Source organism: Curcuma longa, unplaced genomic scaffold, assembly GCF_044706935.1.
Source record: "Curcuma longa cultivar G26 ecotype Majalengka, Jawa Barat unplaced genomic scaffold, ITB_CL_G26_1.1 contig_6357, whole genome shotgun sequence".
NCBI lineage: Eukaryota > Viridiplantae > Streptophyta > Magnoliopsida > Zingiberales > Zingiberaceae > Curcuma > Curcuma longa.
The window spans coordinates 43,932-60,771 of NW_027434641.1; the positions used below are offsets into that span (position 1 = coordinate 43,932).

The 16,840-nt window shown below is 35.1% G+C and overlaps 2 protein-coding genes and 1 pseudogene across 2 annotated transcripts; 1 reads left to right on the plus strand and 2 right to left on the minus strand.

Moving 5' to 3' along the window:
- Positions 1–535: 535 nt before the first annotated feature.
- On the minus strand, positions 536–2,473 carry LOC141819434 (protein ANTAGONIST OF LIKE HETEROCHROMATIN PROTEIN 1-like; annotated as a pseudogene).
- Positions 2,474–2,481: 8 nt separating this feature from the next.
- On the minus strand, positions 2,482–3,339 carry LOC141819435 (glutathione S-transferase T3-like). The gene has a single exon (XM_074706732.1). The coding sequence runs from the start codon at positions 3,337–3,339 to the stop codon at positions 2,482–2,484; it is 858 nt and encodes a 285-aa protein (XP_074562833.1).
- A 2,146-nt stretch (positions 3,340–5,485) lies between these two features.
- On the plus strand, positions 5,486–7,223 carry LOC141819436 (uncharacterized; the record flags this gene model as incomplete). The annotated part of the gene is made up of 2 exons (XM_074706733.1): positions 5,486–5,752; positions 7,053–7,223. Coding segments are annotated over exons 1-2 (354 nt in total), but the record flags the coding sequence as incomplete, so codon positions are not given.
- Between the last annotated feature and the right edge of the window lie 9,617 nt (positions 7,224–16,840).

Sequence of the window (16,840 nt, forward strand, 5' to 3'; positions counted from 1 at the left end):
AAGTAGGTTTATGGATAAAAGCCAAAACGGTCTTTATTTTCCAAAAGTCTAAATAGGTCATCGCCTTATAACATTCATAATGCAAGACATTATAATACCTTCCACCTTATTACATAGCATTCCACCTTATTACAAAGCATAGGATCCACTATCATATACTTATTATAATATCATACATTTTTCACACATATTTCTATTAACATTAATACTCATTATTTATGGATTTCACCATCCACTCAATTATCTTAAAATTATATATATTAAATAAATATATTTTAAAAATATTTTAAAATATTAAAATTATTATTATTATTTTTAATAATAATCTTACTTTTAAAATAATAATTTTACTATTTTTAAAAAATAATATTAAAAAGTAGGTGTGTCTTATAATAATTAATAAACGGTTAAAATTACAAAGTTGGGAAAATAAAATTTATTTAAAATTGACATGTAATTATAAAATTGAAATACAACAATAACTTAGAATAAACCACATTATGATGAAATTAAAAATAACATATGAAATACTAATTCACGGATTATTATTGTACAGTCCCCAAATATGCTCAACTAAGTCGACGCGAAGTTGGTGATGAACTTGAGTGTCACGTAGCTCAGAATTTGTCCGAAGATAATCTTGAAATCCTCGATTTAAGCCATGGATAGGTTGTGCGGGTTCGTCACCTTCATCATTGTACCAATTTGTCACGTGAGCTCCCTCATCCTCAACAATCATGTTATGCAAAATAATGCATGCTAACATGATTTGTTTTAACTTTTTCTTATACCAATAACGAGCTGGACCTTTGACAATCGCCCATTGAGATTGGAGCACCCCAAATGCCCGTTCGATATCTTTTCTTGCAGACTCTTGTCTTTCCTTAAACAACTTCCTCTTAGGATCCTCCGAGCAAGGAAAAACCTTAACGAAAGTAGCCCACTCTGGATATATTCCATCTGTTAGATAATAATCCTTCGTATATGCAGTGTCGTTCACGTGAAATTAATCTCCGGAGTATTTCCTTGCAAGACATTGTTGAATATGGGAGATTCATATAACACATTAATATCGTTACGTGAACCAGCGACTCCAAAGAATGCATGTCATATCCACAAGTCATGAGACGCGACCGCTTCAAGTACGATTGTTGGTGACCCATGTCCCCTTGTAAATTGACCTTTCCAAGCAACTGGATAATTTTTCCATTTCCAGTGCATGCAATCAAGGCTACCCAACATGCCAGGGAAGTCGTGTCTCTCATCATGCATTTGAAGAAGACGTTGAACATCATCAGCATTTGGCCTTCTCAAGTACCTATCACCAAATATTTCAACCACATATTTGCAAAACTTGAAAAGACACCTGATGGCAGTTGATTCACTCATACGTAGGTACTCGTCAAGATGGTCGGCGGGGACTCCATAAGCCAGTTGACGAATCGCACGGTGCATTTTTGTAGTGGTGACAATCCTTTTCTTCGCACAGCATCGTCCCTATGTTGAAAAAAAGTTGAATGATTCTGTAATGCATTCACTATGCGATTTTTGTAGGAATAACTCTCTTCGCATTGCGAAATCGTCTTCGAAATATTTCATCGTGATACACCGGGTTTATAGAGAAATAATCATTGACGAGCCTCTCATGCCCGGCTTCACGATTTCTTTGGATGAACCTTCTTCTTTTGTGTGCGTCCCTCCTTTGATATGCTTCCATAAGTTGTTGGTGTTGTTGAAGAACCAATAACATCAGTTCTTCACCCGGATCTTGCTCATCGATTTCAACATGGACTTCGTCTTCACTTGTCGAGCTGGAACTTGAGCTAGAGCTACCTGTAGAATGAGACATTTTTAGAGGAAACACGTTTTAGTATATGTGTTTGAGAAATGGTATGATAGTCGAATGAAAATCTCGTAGCACAATGTGTCTATATATATTATTTTCCTCATGCAACGGCTAGTTGGAACGGCTAGTTGGAACGGCTAGTTTCAACGGTTAGTTTACAACGGCTAATTTGTAACATTTAGTTTTTAACGGTTAGTTGCAATAGCTAGTTTCCAACGGCTAGTTTACAATGACTATTTTACAAAATTATAATAATTGAAAATCACATTAATCGAAATGAGAAATACAATAATTAAAAATTACAATCACTCAAAAATACAATAATACTAGAAAATGAATATTGAGTAAACAATTTAGATATTCCATCTCACCCTAATATCCTGGCATAGACATTCATGTATGATAAGTTGCTCCTTTGTCATCTGCGAGGTGTCTTTGTTCAATATTTTGTACTCCTTCAACTTCTAAGTGACGATTCTTAGCTTCAGATTTGGACAACGTAGCTTTTGCCTTAATCTCCTCTACTTCGAGTTGTTTTTGCTTCAGATCGACTTCGGACTTCTTCACGCTTGTGTACTCAGTGAACTTTGCGAAAATATTATTGTAGTTTATTGCCAGATCCTCCATGGTCGATTTTACTTTCTTTTTCCCTTTCTTTTTGCTGCCTTCTGTCCCATTGGACGAGTATCTTCATCATCCAGGTCTATACTCACATTTTGGTTGGAAGAGGTGTTGCTTGCTCCTGACTCTGAGGTCCTCGTCTTCTTTGTGGCCACAAAGTGATCAACAGACTGTGGAGTAAACATTGGACGGTCTTTGACAATTCTCCACACATGCTCAAGATTGAATGCAACGCCATTGTTTTCGGATTGATATTTTTTGTACGCAAACCTCAATATATCTTCGTCACTGTGACCACTTCGATATGAACTATAAACACTATTGTAATTTGCATTGAATCGATATACCTTCTTTTGGATTGTATTGTGCCAATGTGACCGTATAACATTTGCACTTCTGGTCTTTGAACCTGAGGGACGATTCTCATTGTAGTAGCTTGCAACACGTCCCCAAAAAGCATCCGCCTTTTGATCATTGTCGATTATTGGATCATCACTGATAGTGACAAAACTTCTCGCTAAGACCTCGTCTTCAACCTTTGTCCAACTTAATCGCTTTCTTGTACCCTCAGCATTTGAAACCACTTTTTCAAAATTGACCACCTCAATTGGGGATTCCCGGTCGAAAAGTTGAGTCTCCGGGACAAAAGTTGGAGTTGCAGGTTCATTCGACATTGGAGGAGTGAAAGACATACTAGTAGTGTGTGGGGTACCATATCCATGAACAACCGGCGGCGTGAAATATGGATGACTCATATTTTGCCAATATTCGACTGGAAGCGGTTGATATGGACTTCGAGGGGCATAATTCGGATGATTCAAAGAATTTCCAAAACCTTGGAAATTTTGAAGATTTTGTGGAGGAAACGACATATTTGGAAATGGATATGGGTATTGATAATTTGGTGGAATTTGTGGATTTTGGGAAGATGAATATTCTTGCGGGCTGTTTGTAGAATTCAAAAAATTTGTAAAAAAAGCCCTATTATTTTCATCCATTTCGAATAGAAAATAAGATTGTAGGGACTTTAAAAAATAGATGGGGAGAATATTTAGAGAGTAGAATTGGAGAGTATAGTGAGTTAGAATGAAAAAATGTGTACACATTGGTAGATATTTATAGACAAAATTTTGAACTAGCCGTTAAAAAATAACCATTAAAAAACTAACCGTTTTATTTAATTTTTAATTTTAAAATTTATAATTTTTTAATAAAAATTAAAACTAACTGTTAATAGCCGTTAAAACTAACCATTTAATAAATATATTTAAAAAATAAATAAATAAACAAATAAAAAAATAAAAAATTAAAAAAAAAGCATGCGGGGTGGGCCAGGCTGGCCCACCCCGCAACCCTTTAACGCGTTCAAAGTATTGAACACGTTAAAGAGTTTTAACGCCCCACATTGGTGTGGGGCGTTATAACACGAGTGTTGAACGCGCGTTGAACGCCCGTTGTGGATGCCCTTATTTAAGAAAAGAAAAATCTCTAAAAAAATATTAAAAAATAGTAGGATATATATAACAATCTTAGTTCACATAACAAGTTCCTAATTTTAAGATCCAACAGCACGTATCAACCTCTTCTAAGATTAAAGCCTAACTCTGATTTCGGCATCTCATGTCAACCTCTTCATTCTCGAGTTCGACCTTGAACTCCAATCTTGGCATACCTTCGATATCTCGGGCTGACCTCTTCAGCTTCAAATCCAACCTTGAACCTCGGTCTCAGCGCATGCCTCCGATATCTCATGCTGACCTCTTTATTCTTGAGTCCGACCTCTAGCTTCGGTCTCGGTATGCCTCCAATCTCTCGAGCTAGCCTCTTCAGCTTCGAGTTCGACCTCTAGCTCCAGTCTTGGCATGCCTCCGACATCTTGGGCCGACTTCTTTATTTTCAACTCTGACCTCTGGCTCCGGTCTCGGCATGACTTCGATATTTCAGGCTGACCTCTTCAGCTTCAAGTTCGACCTTGAACCCCGATCTTGGCATGCCTCCGATATCTTAGGCCGACCTCTTTATTCTTGAGTCCGACCCCTAGCTCTTGTCTTGGCATGATTCCGATAAATTGTGCCGACCTTTCAAGTTCAACCTCAAGCTTTGGTCTTGGCATGCCACTAGCATCTCATGTAGACCTCTGCTCGGGCTTCAATATTCATTTGGTACTCCCTTGGCACCGCGTGCTGAATCTTAACCTTAGCATCTGCTTAACCCTAGGAGAGGTTTAGCCCGCACAATCAGAGGAGCTCAAAATTGTCTCTTACGGGAGAATAGAAAAATATCTCCAAAGGATAATAATTGACAGAATCTTTCTAAACTAGAACAAGTATCTTGGAATATTTTCTAATACAGATACTAATATTTTGGATATTAATTATTATAAAAATGTGACTCATACATACATAAATCCTAATTTTCTGAAGTTATAAAACTCTTTCCTCACGCACAACCCTAATTTAAGTGGCAGATTGGCTTGTCGGGATCTACCTCCGACATCATGCTAACTCTCTTTTTGAAGTACTTTTTAGGTCACTTTATCTTTCTCGATAGTCCTCTTCAAAAAACATGCACGTCAGTAATTCATAAATTGATATCTGGACCATTCACGATGTATTAATCAGAACACATGTATTTATCATTTTGCCTTCCATACAAATCAGATGGAAAGTAAGATTACGATGGATCGTGACCTCGCGACAGCCCCACAGAAGAAGAAGAGATGACCTAACGGGGGCTGCTCTTCCAAATTGAAATTCCTTTCTCTCCTTCGTTAGTGTGCCAGAGTAAACAGATAAGCAGGGAGCTGCTCTTCCAAATTGAAATTCTGCTCCTCTCATCCACTGTGGTAAACAAGCACATTCTTTGAAGCTCGCTAATTCCTCCAGCTCGCCCGGCCCCACCTCCCGGACCCGCATTTGCAAATTGCAATTCAATCCCACGTGCACGTGGGATCCACGTGATCACTCCCACTCACCTCTAGCTCAACACACACAGTGGATACCGAAGCAGATTCCTCTATCCTCTTGCCACTGCCCGGAACCATCGAGTCCCAATCTTTCAAGAGGAGACCGACCGAATCAGAAGACGGAGGAGAAGAAAGAAATGGCGAAGGGCGTGGTGCGGTACGGGATAGTTGGGGTAGGGATGATGGGGCGGGAGCATATCGTCAACCTCGCCCACCTCCGCACCGATGGCGCCGTCGTGACCTGCGTCGCCGACCCCCACCCTCCCTCCCTCGACCTCGCCGTCGAACTCGCTCGCTCCCTCGACGCTCCACTTCTCGCGGTACTATTATATGTCTGATTTCGAATGCATGTAGATAATCTTGGGAGAGTGATATCTGGCCTAACTTGCAAATCTAAATCGTGATGAATTATTATGGTATGTAAATTAAGAGGAACTTTGATTATTACTTTAACGTTAACAAATTTATATTAATGATTAATGATACCTAATTTTACATGATGTATATCAATCAGAATAACTATAGGTAAGCCTATGGTTAATCTAATGACAATTCGAAGAAAATTGACTTGATTCCGTGCTACATAATGGCAATAACTTTTTGGCATATATGTTCATTATTATGTTGTCTTATGAATAGGTTCTACTACTGTCACAATTATTATATGAAGTATCCCAATAATACACTTACTTATCCCACTACACAACAGTATTCAATCTGGCTAAGTTTTTTACATAAGGCTTTTTAGCACTTAATATGCATTAAATTTATTCCCATTCTGTAGGACAACTATTTGAAATGACAAAATATTTTGCTAAAGTGTAAATATAATAATGCATACATTCATAGTGGCGTTCTGCAGTAATAATATGGTCTGACATATCAAGGGAATAGTATATTACTTCTATGCTAGCATAATAGGTTAACTGGTTAGATTGAAACTATTATGCTCGATGAAAAAACAAAATGAGTTGATAAATATGAACTCATCATCATTGTTGTCATTGCCATTGTCGTCATTATTGCAAGTTGTATTTGTCCTAACTAGTTGTGATCAGCTACATATCTTATTGCTCCACTGAGATGATAAACAGATGTTAGTTTTAATTGATTGAAACATGAATTATGTAGTTTGTGTGAAGATTAATAACTGCAAATTTATGATATCCAATTAATTTTGAAATGCAAGACATCTAAATTAGGGGCAGCTGTAGCATCAACTCTGCAGCTTCGAAGTATTTGTACACAGTCATTTCTCTTATTTGTTACTGTAGCCAATAAAGACAATGTAAATAATGGAAAAGAACAAAAAAAAATCTTTATATCTTTTAGTTTACTTGCTAGTGCTCATACATGTGTTCCTCCTCGCTATTATATCCACTAAGGGGAAAGACTAGTTGAATCATTAGAGAATTGAATCTTACCAAATCTACTTGCCAAGAGCAAAAATCACTCTTTTGGTCAATTACTCTATGCTTCCTGTTCATGTTATTCTCTATTATCTTTTATCTCTATTGTTTCTTTAAATATGAGTGGATATTTTATAGATCTTGGTTCAACACCACCATCATGTATTATTTTAAGCCCTGCAGTTTTGTTTATCAACTCTGTGGCGTTCAGGTATTTTCAGATCATCATCAGCTATTAGATAGTGGGCTTTGCGATGTTGTGGTTGTGTCATCTCCAAACATGACACACTTTGAAATTCTTATGGACATTATAAACCATCAGAAACCACATCATGTTCTGGTGGAAAAGCCTTTATGTACCACTGTTGAGGACTGCAAAAAGGTAGCACATAATCATTTTAATGAATTTGCAATTCTACAGTCTTGCAACTTTGCTAATTAAAATAAACTGTAGAAGATTTTTGGCGATCTCATGGAAACTATTATCTGGATATGCTATTCCTGTGTTTTTTTCAGCTGCTTTATCATCTAGCATCCAGTGACTTAAGTCATCTCTTATTCAATGGTACTTCGAAATAAATATGATATTAAACAGCTTCCACTTGGGTTACATATGCTGCAGTCCAGCTTGATAGTCAAGGGAGTGTACAGTGACCACGTATGACATATGTGATCTCCGTGTGCATTGTAAAAAATTTTAATTGTTTCATTTAAACTAAACCAAATGGACTTAAAAGTCTACACTACCATATTTAGTAGCTTGTAACTTGTCACTGTTAACTTAAATGCTTGTTTGCAAATGATAAATACTATAATATAAATTTTTTTAATTATTTAATACTGATTGCATATGCTTCCAAATCGCAATGTGCTATCTAGTGGAATGTGTTATCTAGTTGGTTGGCTGTATACTCCCTGCATACACTTTTTAAAAGCTTGAAAATAAGAATTTAGACTGCTTCTACTACTGAAACCCCTTTGTTTAAGTTTGTATTTTCATATAACATAATGTTATATCTTTTGGTAGCTCTCATATTTTGGTAATGAAAAGCAATTAAAGACAGACTTTGGAATGAAGAATTTGATAATATAGATGTTAAGTGGCTTTGATGACATGTAAGCTGAAAAATGTATCTAGAATAATTCTTGCAAAGTTTAAAGATAGAGGTGTATCATACAAAGAGTGTTATTAGTAGTGTAAGGAAGCCAAAAAGACTATTAATTTAAACAAAATATATTGTACAGATTAGCAAAATTGTAGAAATGGAAATAAATTGAATACACTTGCGGCAAAAAAGTTCCAACAATTATTTCTGACAACTATTGAATGACCACTCTACAAAGACTAAAAATTAGGATAAATTTGGGAATCATAGATTTATTCATAATAGAGATTGAATGAATAAACAAGCATTAAACAAAATGGAGGTTGATAAAAGTGCCCATCTGGGTGATGTTTAAATTGAAATTTAGAATAGTATAGAAGAATAAAATATATAATTTGGTTAATTAACTTATTTAATGATTTTTTGTGAATTAAGAAGATGCCTATGGAATGAAATAACATTTTTGACCACCTATGTATAACAACAAAGTTGATGTAGAATGTTGTTCAAATTATAGAGCGATCAAGTTATTGAGTCATACCATACATTTTTTAAAAAGAATTATTGAGAGGAGAGTTAGGAGCCAGGGAAATATTTTTGAGAATCAATTTTTTTGAGAAAAAAAGAAATATTACTAAATAGAAAAATACAATAGTTCTAATGTACTCTTACTAAATCAAAAGAACTCTAACCAAACTAAAAGATACTGGCTAAACTCTTACCAAATTAAAAAGTATGCCAACCAAATTTAAAGATACCAAAATTTTCACACTCTAAAGTAGGACAATTATCAAAATCAATTATAAATTCAAATTTTAAATCAATTCTTTTCCTAATTTGCATTATTCTTCTCCACTGAGAAGAATTTGACACTAAGCGAGATAGACATCTTTTTTTGGTCTTTGTTTTCAAGTGTAGGAACTTTATTTAACAATTCTTCAAACTTCCTCTCAATGAGTAAGAAGTTGATCCACTTTATTTTTCTCTTTTGTCATCCTCCCAATGATCAAGAAAGTGTCTCAATTTATCATAACATGAGGATGATATCTATGTGTTCATATCAACCATAGGGCACAAAAGTGGTGGTATTGAAGATGAGCTTGTTGACACACATGTGACAAAACCCATTGTCCCATACATAAGGATGCAAGCTTGAATTTCTTTGAGCAAACTAGCGTATTCTCTAGTTAAAAATTAAATTAGTCTTTAAATAAGTGATCAAATTAAATAAGCATTAAAATTAATTTCTCATGATGCAATTAAATAAATTGAACATGAAACTCTTAAACTAGATGATAGATAATTTGAGCTAACAAGTGAAAGATAAAAAATTACCATGTTACTGGATACTTTATAATAGTCATTACTTAGTATAATTTGATTTATAGTATCGACATGTTCCTCTTGTATCAATTTAGTAGATATCACAAATAAGTGGTAGATAAGGAAACTAGTTGATTAGCCTAACAAGCTTTCAATTCATAACTATAAAAATTATTTCTGGTATTGACATGTGTCTCTTGTATCAACTCAGTAGATATCATGAGTAAGTGTTAGATAAGGAGACTAATTGATTAGCCTAATGAGCTTTCAAGTCATGAGTAACTATAAAAAGGCACATACAATGAAATTTAAAATTATTTTAGTAATTTTAAAATTAAGATATGACATTCAAGCTCATTTTTGTTTCTTTGAGTAACATGAACAAGTTATAATCTTTGAGCTTAACTTTCTGTCAGTTAATCATCCTGAAAATCGAGGCAACAATAGTTTTTTAATGTTCTATCATAAAGGGACTCATCTAGGATGCTATCAGACTGTTCTTTTAAAATGTTATGCGAATGGTTTTCATAAAATGTTATTGGAAGGCTTTTGTCTGGCTAAGTTATAAGGGGATTATTTTAAAGCTCAATTCCTTTAGAAAAAGTTTATTGATTGTGAGGGAACACTTTATATGATGTCTTTGGGTTGATAAATTTATTAGACAATTGTTTCTAAAATATGGTCATATTTCTATATTAATTTTCTTTTTATTTCATGCAAACGTGTGATGAATTCTACACCCATCATGTAAAGGCTATGTTGATCACTTTGTTGATATTCTTTTGTGGTTTTAATGAGCTTGGTGTTGGTAAATTGTGTTTCTTCAGTGAACTTCATATTAAAATAATCTTCAAAGTCATCTATTCAATATCGAAATATGTTAAGTCTAATTTTCTCTTAAAAATAAGAGTTTATGTTGATTATGCCCATTATTTTCAAGAACATGGCTTGAACATTCTCTTAGTGTAACATGATGTGATTGTAAGTGAGCTTGCTATTCATGGATCTTATTAAGTTCAAATAATTATTTGGATGGTTCATACAAGTTCTCAACAATTTATGCTCGTCCTCTGCATGAGTATAACTGGATTATATCTCTACTACTAATATATATCACTTAAGTTTCTAGTGGTACCTATACATATTTTTATTATTATTAATTATAAACTAAAACATACAACAAATTAGAGTACAATGCCAAAATATGATTGATGATGATTGTGAAAAACAAATTAAAGTGTAAGCAAAAGTATGCATATGATATTTTTTTTATGAATGACAATCAAACTAATTAACAACAACCTATATAATTGAATTGTTTTAATTTTTTAAATGAAATACAATAATGTATAAAATTGTGTGAAATTTTTTAAAAAGATGCAAGAAATTTAACTATCCAATTAAATAAAAACATAAGTATTTTTTTAAGAGTCTGCAATTATAACACGCGAGTTCTATCCGATCTTGAAATCATTGTCAGTTGCAATTGATCTTCTAAATTATGCAATCATCCTTATACTAGATCTGCTCAACCTTGTAATTGGTCTCAAACCACCATTTTTTTTTTTTTTTGCAATCAAGCTGATTTGTAGTTATGCAATTTCCTGATGCATTTATTAATAGGCCATTAAGATTTTCCTTTTGTTTATGGATCAACTTTTTTTTCCTTTTGCTACGACTAATTTTTTTTGTAACCTTTTTTTGTTAATGTTTTTATTTATTTATCTTTCTTTTGACCTACGCAACGGTAAGGTTGCTGCCATGTGACCTAGAGGTCACGGGTTCAAATCCTGGAAACAGCCTCTTGCCAAAGGCAAGGTAAGGCTGCGTACAATGGATCCTTTCCCCGGACCCCGCATGGCGGGAGCTTCGTGCATGCTGCCCCCCCTATCTTTCTTTTGACCTACAAGTGGACCCCACCTAAATTAAAGAATAAGGATTGGTTTATTTCCTTGTTTGACTTCGTGATGGATGTCGCAGTCCATATTGATCCGGATTTGATAGAGGTTGTTTTGCTATTGCAAGCATTGTGGTGGTGTTGGGCATTGGTCTACATGAGGTGTTGGAGGCAGTGATGTCGGGAGCAGTGGTGGTATCACTACTGTTCACAAGGCAAGGAATGTCTATATGATATGATAGTGTTGTAAAAAATGGAGGCGCAAGATGACAACATTGCTATTCTCGACAATGCAGTAGTATGATTGTTGAGGAAATAGCTTGACGACTTTTTCTTATGGTAGACAATTGGTGGGTGGCATCGGGTAGGAGAAGAGCAACGCTTCCAACGGGTAACTAGCGAAGGTAATTGATCAAATATAGATGAGAGGGTATCGGGTTATACAACCTAGTCGAAGATGGTGCTCTTCTGCTATTAAAGTAGGGCAACAAACAACAAAAATAGTGACAACGAGATTTGGAGTAAGACATTAAAAAATATGCTAACTAAAATTTAAAAAATACCAAACTTTTCACATATAAAATAACACAAATATCAAAATCAATTACAAATTTAAATTCCTAGTTTTGCATTTTACTTCTTTTCATCGAAAAGATCATTGTAGGTGTTATACATCTAATAAAATAAATAATGGAAAATATAAAGAAAAAAATGGATTTGTTTTATTGACTTATAATTGTCTTACAATAAAGGTCTAGCAAGGCTTATGTTTTGATCCATAGTTTTGGTGGGCAGTTAGAATGAGATGATTTTGTTATTGTGTTGGGTGGCCAACACATGGTATCAGTGGAGAATCGGAGGCGGAGGGAGGGAGGTACGAAGAAGAAGAGAAGTTAGCTAAGTACCAATTAGAGGAGTTGTTCTACATTAGTTTCTTCTTTACTCAATTAGCAAAGACTATTTCCATGGTTTAAAATATCAATTTGTGTCAGTAGTAGGTATAGGCTAAACATCTCAATCCATTTGTCTATCAACATAAAGAAACACTTGAGACAACAAAATGAGGGTTTTCTTCTACGTTGTGTTAGCGTCCTTCTACAAGCAAAAGGAATTGGAACAACTTCTCCTCTGCAATCACTTGAAACAACCTCACACGTCTTGTGAACATCTTTGTGAACAAAGAAGATTCTTCAAGAAGCTCTACAACAACTCGACACAACTATAGGAGAACTCGTTTTAGCTCTATAAGCACTATGACAACTTGTGAACCACTTTGTGAGGACCACGACTTGTTATACAACTTCACTAATGTTTTCTTTAGCTAGCGAACATCTCTACAAGAATCAGACAACCTTAGTGAGTGTTTTTTTTAAACTCATGAATAGTTAGAGAAGTGCAATAAAGAAAAAAATGGATTTGTTTTATTGACTTATAATTGTCTTACAATAAAGATCTAGCAAGGCTTATGTCTTGAGCCATAGTTTTAGTGGGCAGTTAGAATGAGGTGATTTTGTTATTGTGTTGGATGCCAACACATGGTGTTGGTGGAGAATTAGAGGTGGAGGGAGGGAGGTACGAAGAAGAAGAGGAGTTAGCTAAGTACCTAGAGGAGTTGTTCCATAGTTTCTTCCTCAATTGGCAAAAGACTATTTGAGACTTGCACTTCTGGATCTATTCATTAGTTGAAAAAAAAAACACTCACTAAGGTTGTCTGATTCTTGTAGAGATGTTCGCTAGCTAAAGAAAACATTAGTGGAGTTGTATAACAAATTGTGCAGTCCTCACAAAGTTGTTCACAAGTTGTCATAGTGCTTATAGAGCTAAAACGAGTTTTCCCATAGTTGTGTCGAGTTGTTGTAGAGCTTGAAGAATCTTCTTTGTTCACAAGACGTGTGAGGCTGTTTCAAGTGACTGTAGAGGAGAAGTTGTTCTAATTCCTTTTGCTTGTAGAAGGACACTAACACAACGATGAAGAAAACCCTCATTTTGTTATCTCTAAGTGTTTCTTTATGTTGATAGACAAATGGATTGAGATGTTTAGCCTGTACCTACTACTGACACAAATTGATATTTTAAATCGTGGAGTCTAGACAACTGATATAGTGGGCTATTGAGAAGAAAGAAATATATAGTAAATTATATTGAAGTAAAGATATGTATAATAATGTAGTTACTAATGTAGAGCTATTCAAGGTTTAAAGTATCGAGTCGTGTTGAGATTTCGGTCCGAACCGGAACGATACAGTTTCGATACCGTATCGTGTCGTGCCGGTATAGTTTCGGTATTTTTAAAATATATTAATTAAAAATAAAAAATTTAATCTAAATATTTAAAAATAAAATATTTTTTTAAAAATAATAGGATAATTTTAAGAGGTTTTAATTAAAACTACTATTTAAAACCTAAGTTTTAAAAAATTCCATGCGCAACTACGACGGGGCACGCACAAGCTGCGCGATCGGGGCTCGAACGACACCTCTGGAGGTATCGCCGGACTCAGCTGACACCTTATCCCGACTGGAACGCTGTGCCGATGTCGGTCGGCTGGTGGAGCAAAAAATTTTATCGATTTCAAGTGAAACGACTCAAAATTTCAATCACTGGAGCTATTACAAGTATTGCGAATAATTTTCTTATATTGCATGGTTGTATTAAGGATTATTTTTAAGTCTCTATTTGCATATCTTAGACAAACTCACAAATTATAGATAGAATATATCTCCTTAACATATTTTATGTATAAACGATCTTGTGCTAATTGATGTGTGTTATTATATTAAAATCAAAACTTGAATTAAGGCGTTAAGGTATGTAGAACTCAAATGGACTATATGAAATTTAATATAAATTTAGATATCTTGGATCTATTAAATATTTAATAAGGATATATTAACGGAGATATAATGAATGGATGGATAAAATGAAGTGAAACATTTAATGTTGTAGAAATAGGAGATTTAGTTTATGTAATTAGAAAAGATTAAGATTTATTTATTTTTGATAGTACCGAATTTAGGAAATTACAATCAACTAATTGATTGTCTTCCTAATTTGTAGATATTCGGTTTCTTAGTTTAGTAGATATATACTCTATATATTAGGATATAAATTTTTTCCTTAAAGGAGAAGAAAAAAGGAAGATCATCAATTTCTTCATGGTATCAGAGCAGTAGTTCCTCGTTCGTTTTTTTTTTTGGCAAATTTTTCCTTTTGTTGTTTTTATTTTCTGGCAGTATGGTGTCTCCCTCAACTTTCTCAAAAGTGACTTCTAAATCAGAGTCCACTCTTGCGGTTTCATCCATTCCTGATTTTTCTCCACACCTTGTTACCAATCACAAACTGAATGGCCAAAACTTTCTGCAATGGCCCCAATCTGTGTTCATTTTTATGTGTGGCAGAGGCAAGGATGGACATCTCACCGGTGAAATCGTTGCTCCAGAGGCCACAGATCCAAAATTTCGCTCATGGAAGACTGATGATCATCTAGTTATGTCGTGGTTAATAAACTCTATGACCATTGAAGTTGGAGAGAATTTTCTGCTTCATAAAACAGCCAAGGAGATATGGGATGCTACCCGTGAGACTTATTCTAGCATAGAGAATACTTTAGAATTATTTGAGGTTGAGACACGACTATACAATCTAAAGCAGGGAGACCTGAATGTGACGTAGTACTTTAACATGCTTACTCGCTGCTGGTTGCAATTGGATTTGTATGAGACACATCCGTGGAAGTGTGCTAATGATTCATCCATCTATCGGCAGAATGTTGAACAAAAACGGATTATAAGATTTCTTCTTGGCCTCAATAGAGACTTAGATGAAGTCAAGGGGGAGAGTTATGGGATGAAACCCTTTCCCACCATTCGGGAAGTTTTTGTAGAGGTTCAAAGAGAGGAAAATAGAAAGAAATTAATGTTGCTCGAAGCCACGTTCACCCCTGAAGTTGAAGGTTCAGCCCTATTTACTCATAGCCCTTCATAGAACAATAGGGTTAGAAAAGATCATCCATGCTGTAATTATTGCAAAATACCTAGACACATGAAGGTAACTTGTTGGAAATTACATGAAGACCTATTGATTGGAAGTCCTCGAATCGTCAGGATAGAGATTCCCGTGCTGCATAAACAGAAACGAGTGCAGAAAATATTCCGTTTACAAGGGAGCAAATTGAAGCACTACAAAAGATGTTTAGTCAGACTGTTGGGTCCAACCAAAAATCTGCTTCTCCGGCTGAGCAACATACTAGCTTTTTTGTACATCAAGGTAATCCGTCTTCTATTTTTTGTGTTCAAACTGATCAACCAAGGATGTGGATTGTTGATTCAGGAGCCTCAGACCATATGATGGAAGATTCTAGCATTCTCACGAACTTTCAGCCTTGTTCTAGTCACTCGAGAGTAAAAATTGCAAATGACAATTTCTTCAGTTGCAAGAACAAGATCTATACATATTACAGAAGACTTACATCTTTCATCTATTCTTTTTGTTCCAAAGTTGAATTGCAATTTACTTTCTATCAGTCAGATCACTCGGGATCTCAACTATTTTACTAAGTTTCATTCTAATTTTTGTATTTTTCAAGCAGTGGATTCGGGGAAGGTGATGGTAGTGCTGATATGCATGGAGAACTTTATTTGCTCAAATAAAAGAACCTCCCAGACAGACAAGTTCATCAATCAAGTTGTGATTCTGAATCAAGTCCAAAGTCTGTCAAGCTTGCTTCTAATTTTGTCTGTTCCCAATTTTGTCTGTCCCAGTAGAGAGTCAAGTCATGTTGTTGGTCATCCAAACTTTGCTTATATTAAAAAATCGTTCTTTATTTGTTCATCAATAAGGATTTCAGTTATTATCAGTGTGATATTTGTCAATTAGCAAAGCATACACGACATATATACTCAAGTTTATCATACAAACTGTCACATCCATTTTCAGTCATTTTGTCACGACCCGAGAGATAATCATCCGAAAAATTTCGGCAGCACCTCCCTAGTATCGCTGACAATTCCCTGAATACAAACATGAATATGCTCGGCCACATGCGGCCGGATATATGGACTACACGTCCAATCATACACATACAAGTAAACATAACAGTTAATGAACTCTACCTATAAGGCTCACATGGCCACATGCAATCAACCCAACACATGTACTAACAACCGGAATGCGTAAGCAAAAATATGACAAGTACAACTTATGAAATCACGAGGAAGTCGAAACCCGTAAATACGGAAATCCACATGAGATGAACATTCATGCAATGGAAAAACACGACAAAACCACATCAATGTATATAATCTGTCTACACCATACCGAATGTAATGAATGCTAATACAACCATATCGAACTACTACTAAAATGAATAACTTAAATCTACCAATTCTTCTGATGTGAGATGGCGCAGCTGGCAGATCCCTGGCATCATTTGTAAGCTCCTACCTGGTACCTGGGAAGACAGAAAAATTTCAGGGTCCAAAGATGTGAGTACAAATACTCAGTGGGTAATATAAACAGAAAGTGCATGACAAAAGATAAAGATAACAAAGATACATACCAAAGCTCAGCAAGGTATCAATATATATCTACAGGTAGTAAGCAACTAGAATAGTCTCATGTAATGCACCATATGAATGACATGTCAAACAAAGTGCAATAATCAAGAATCAAAC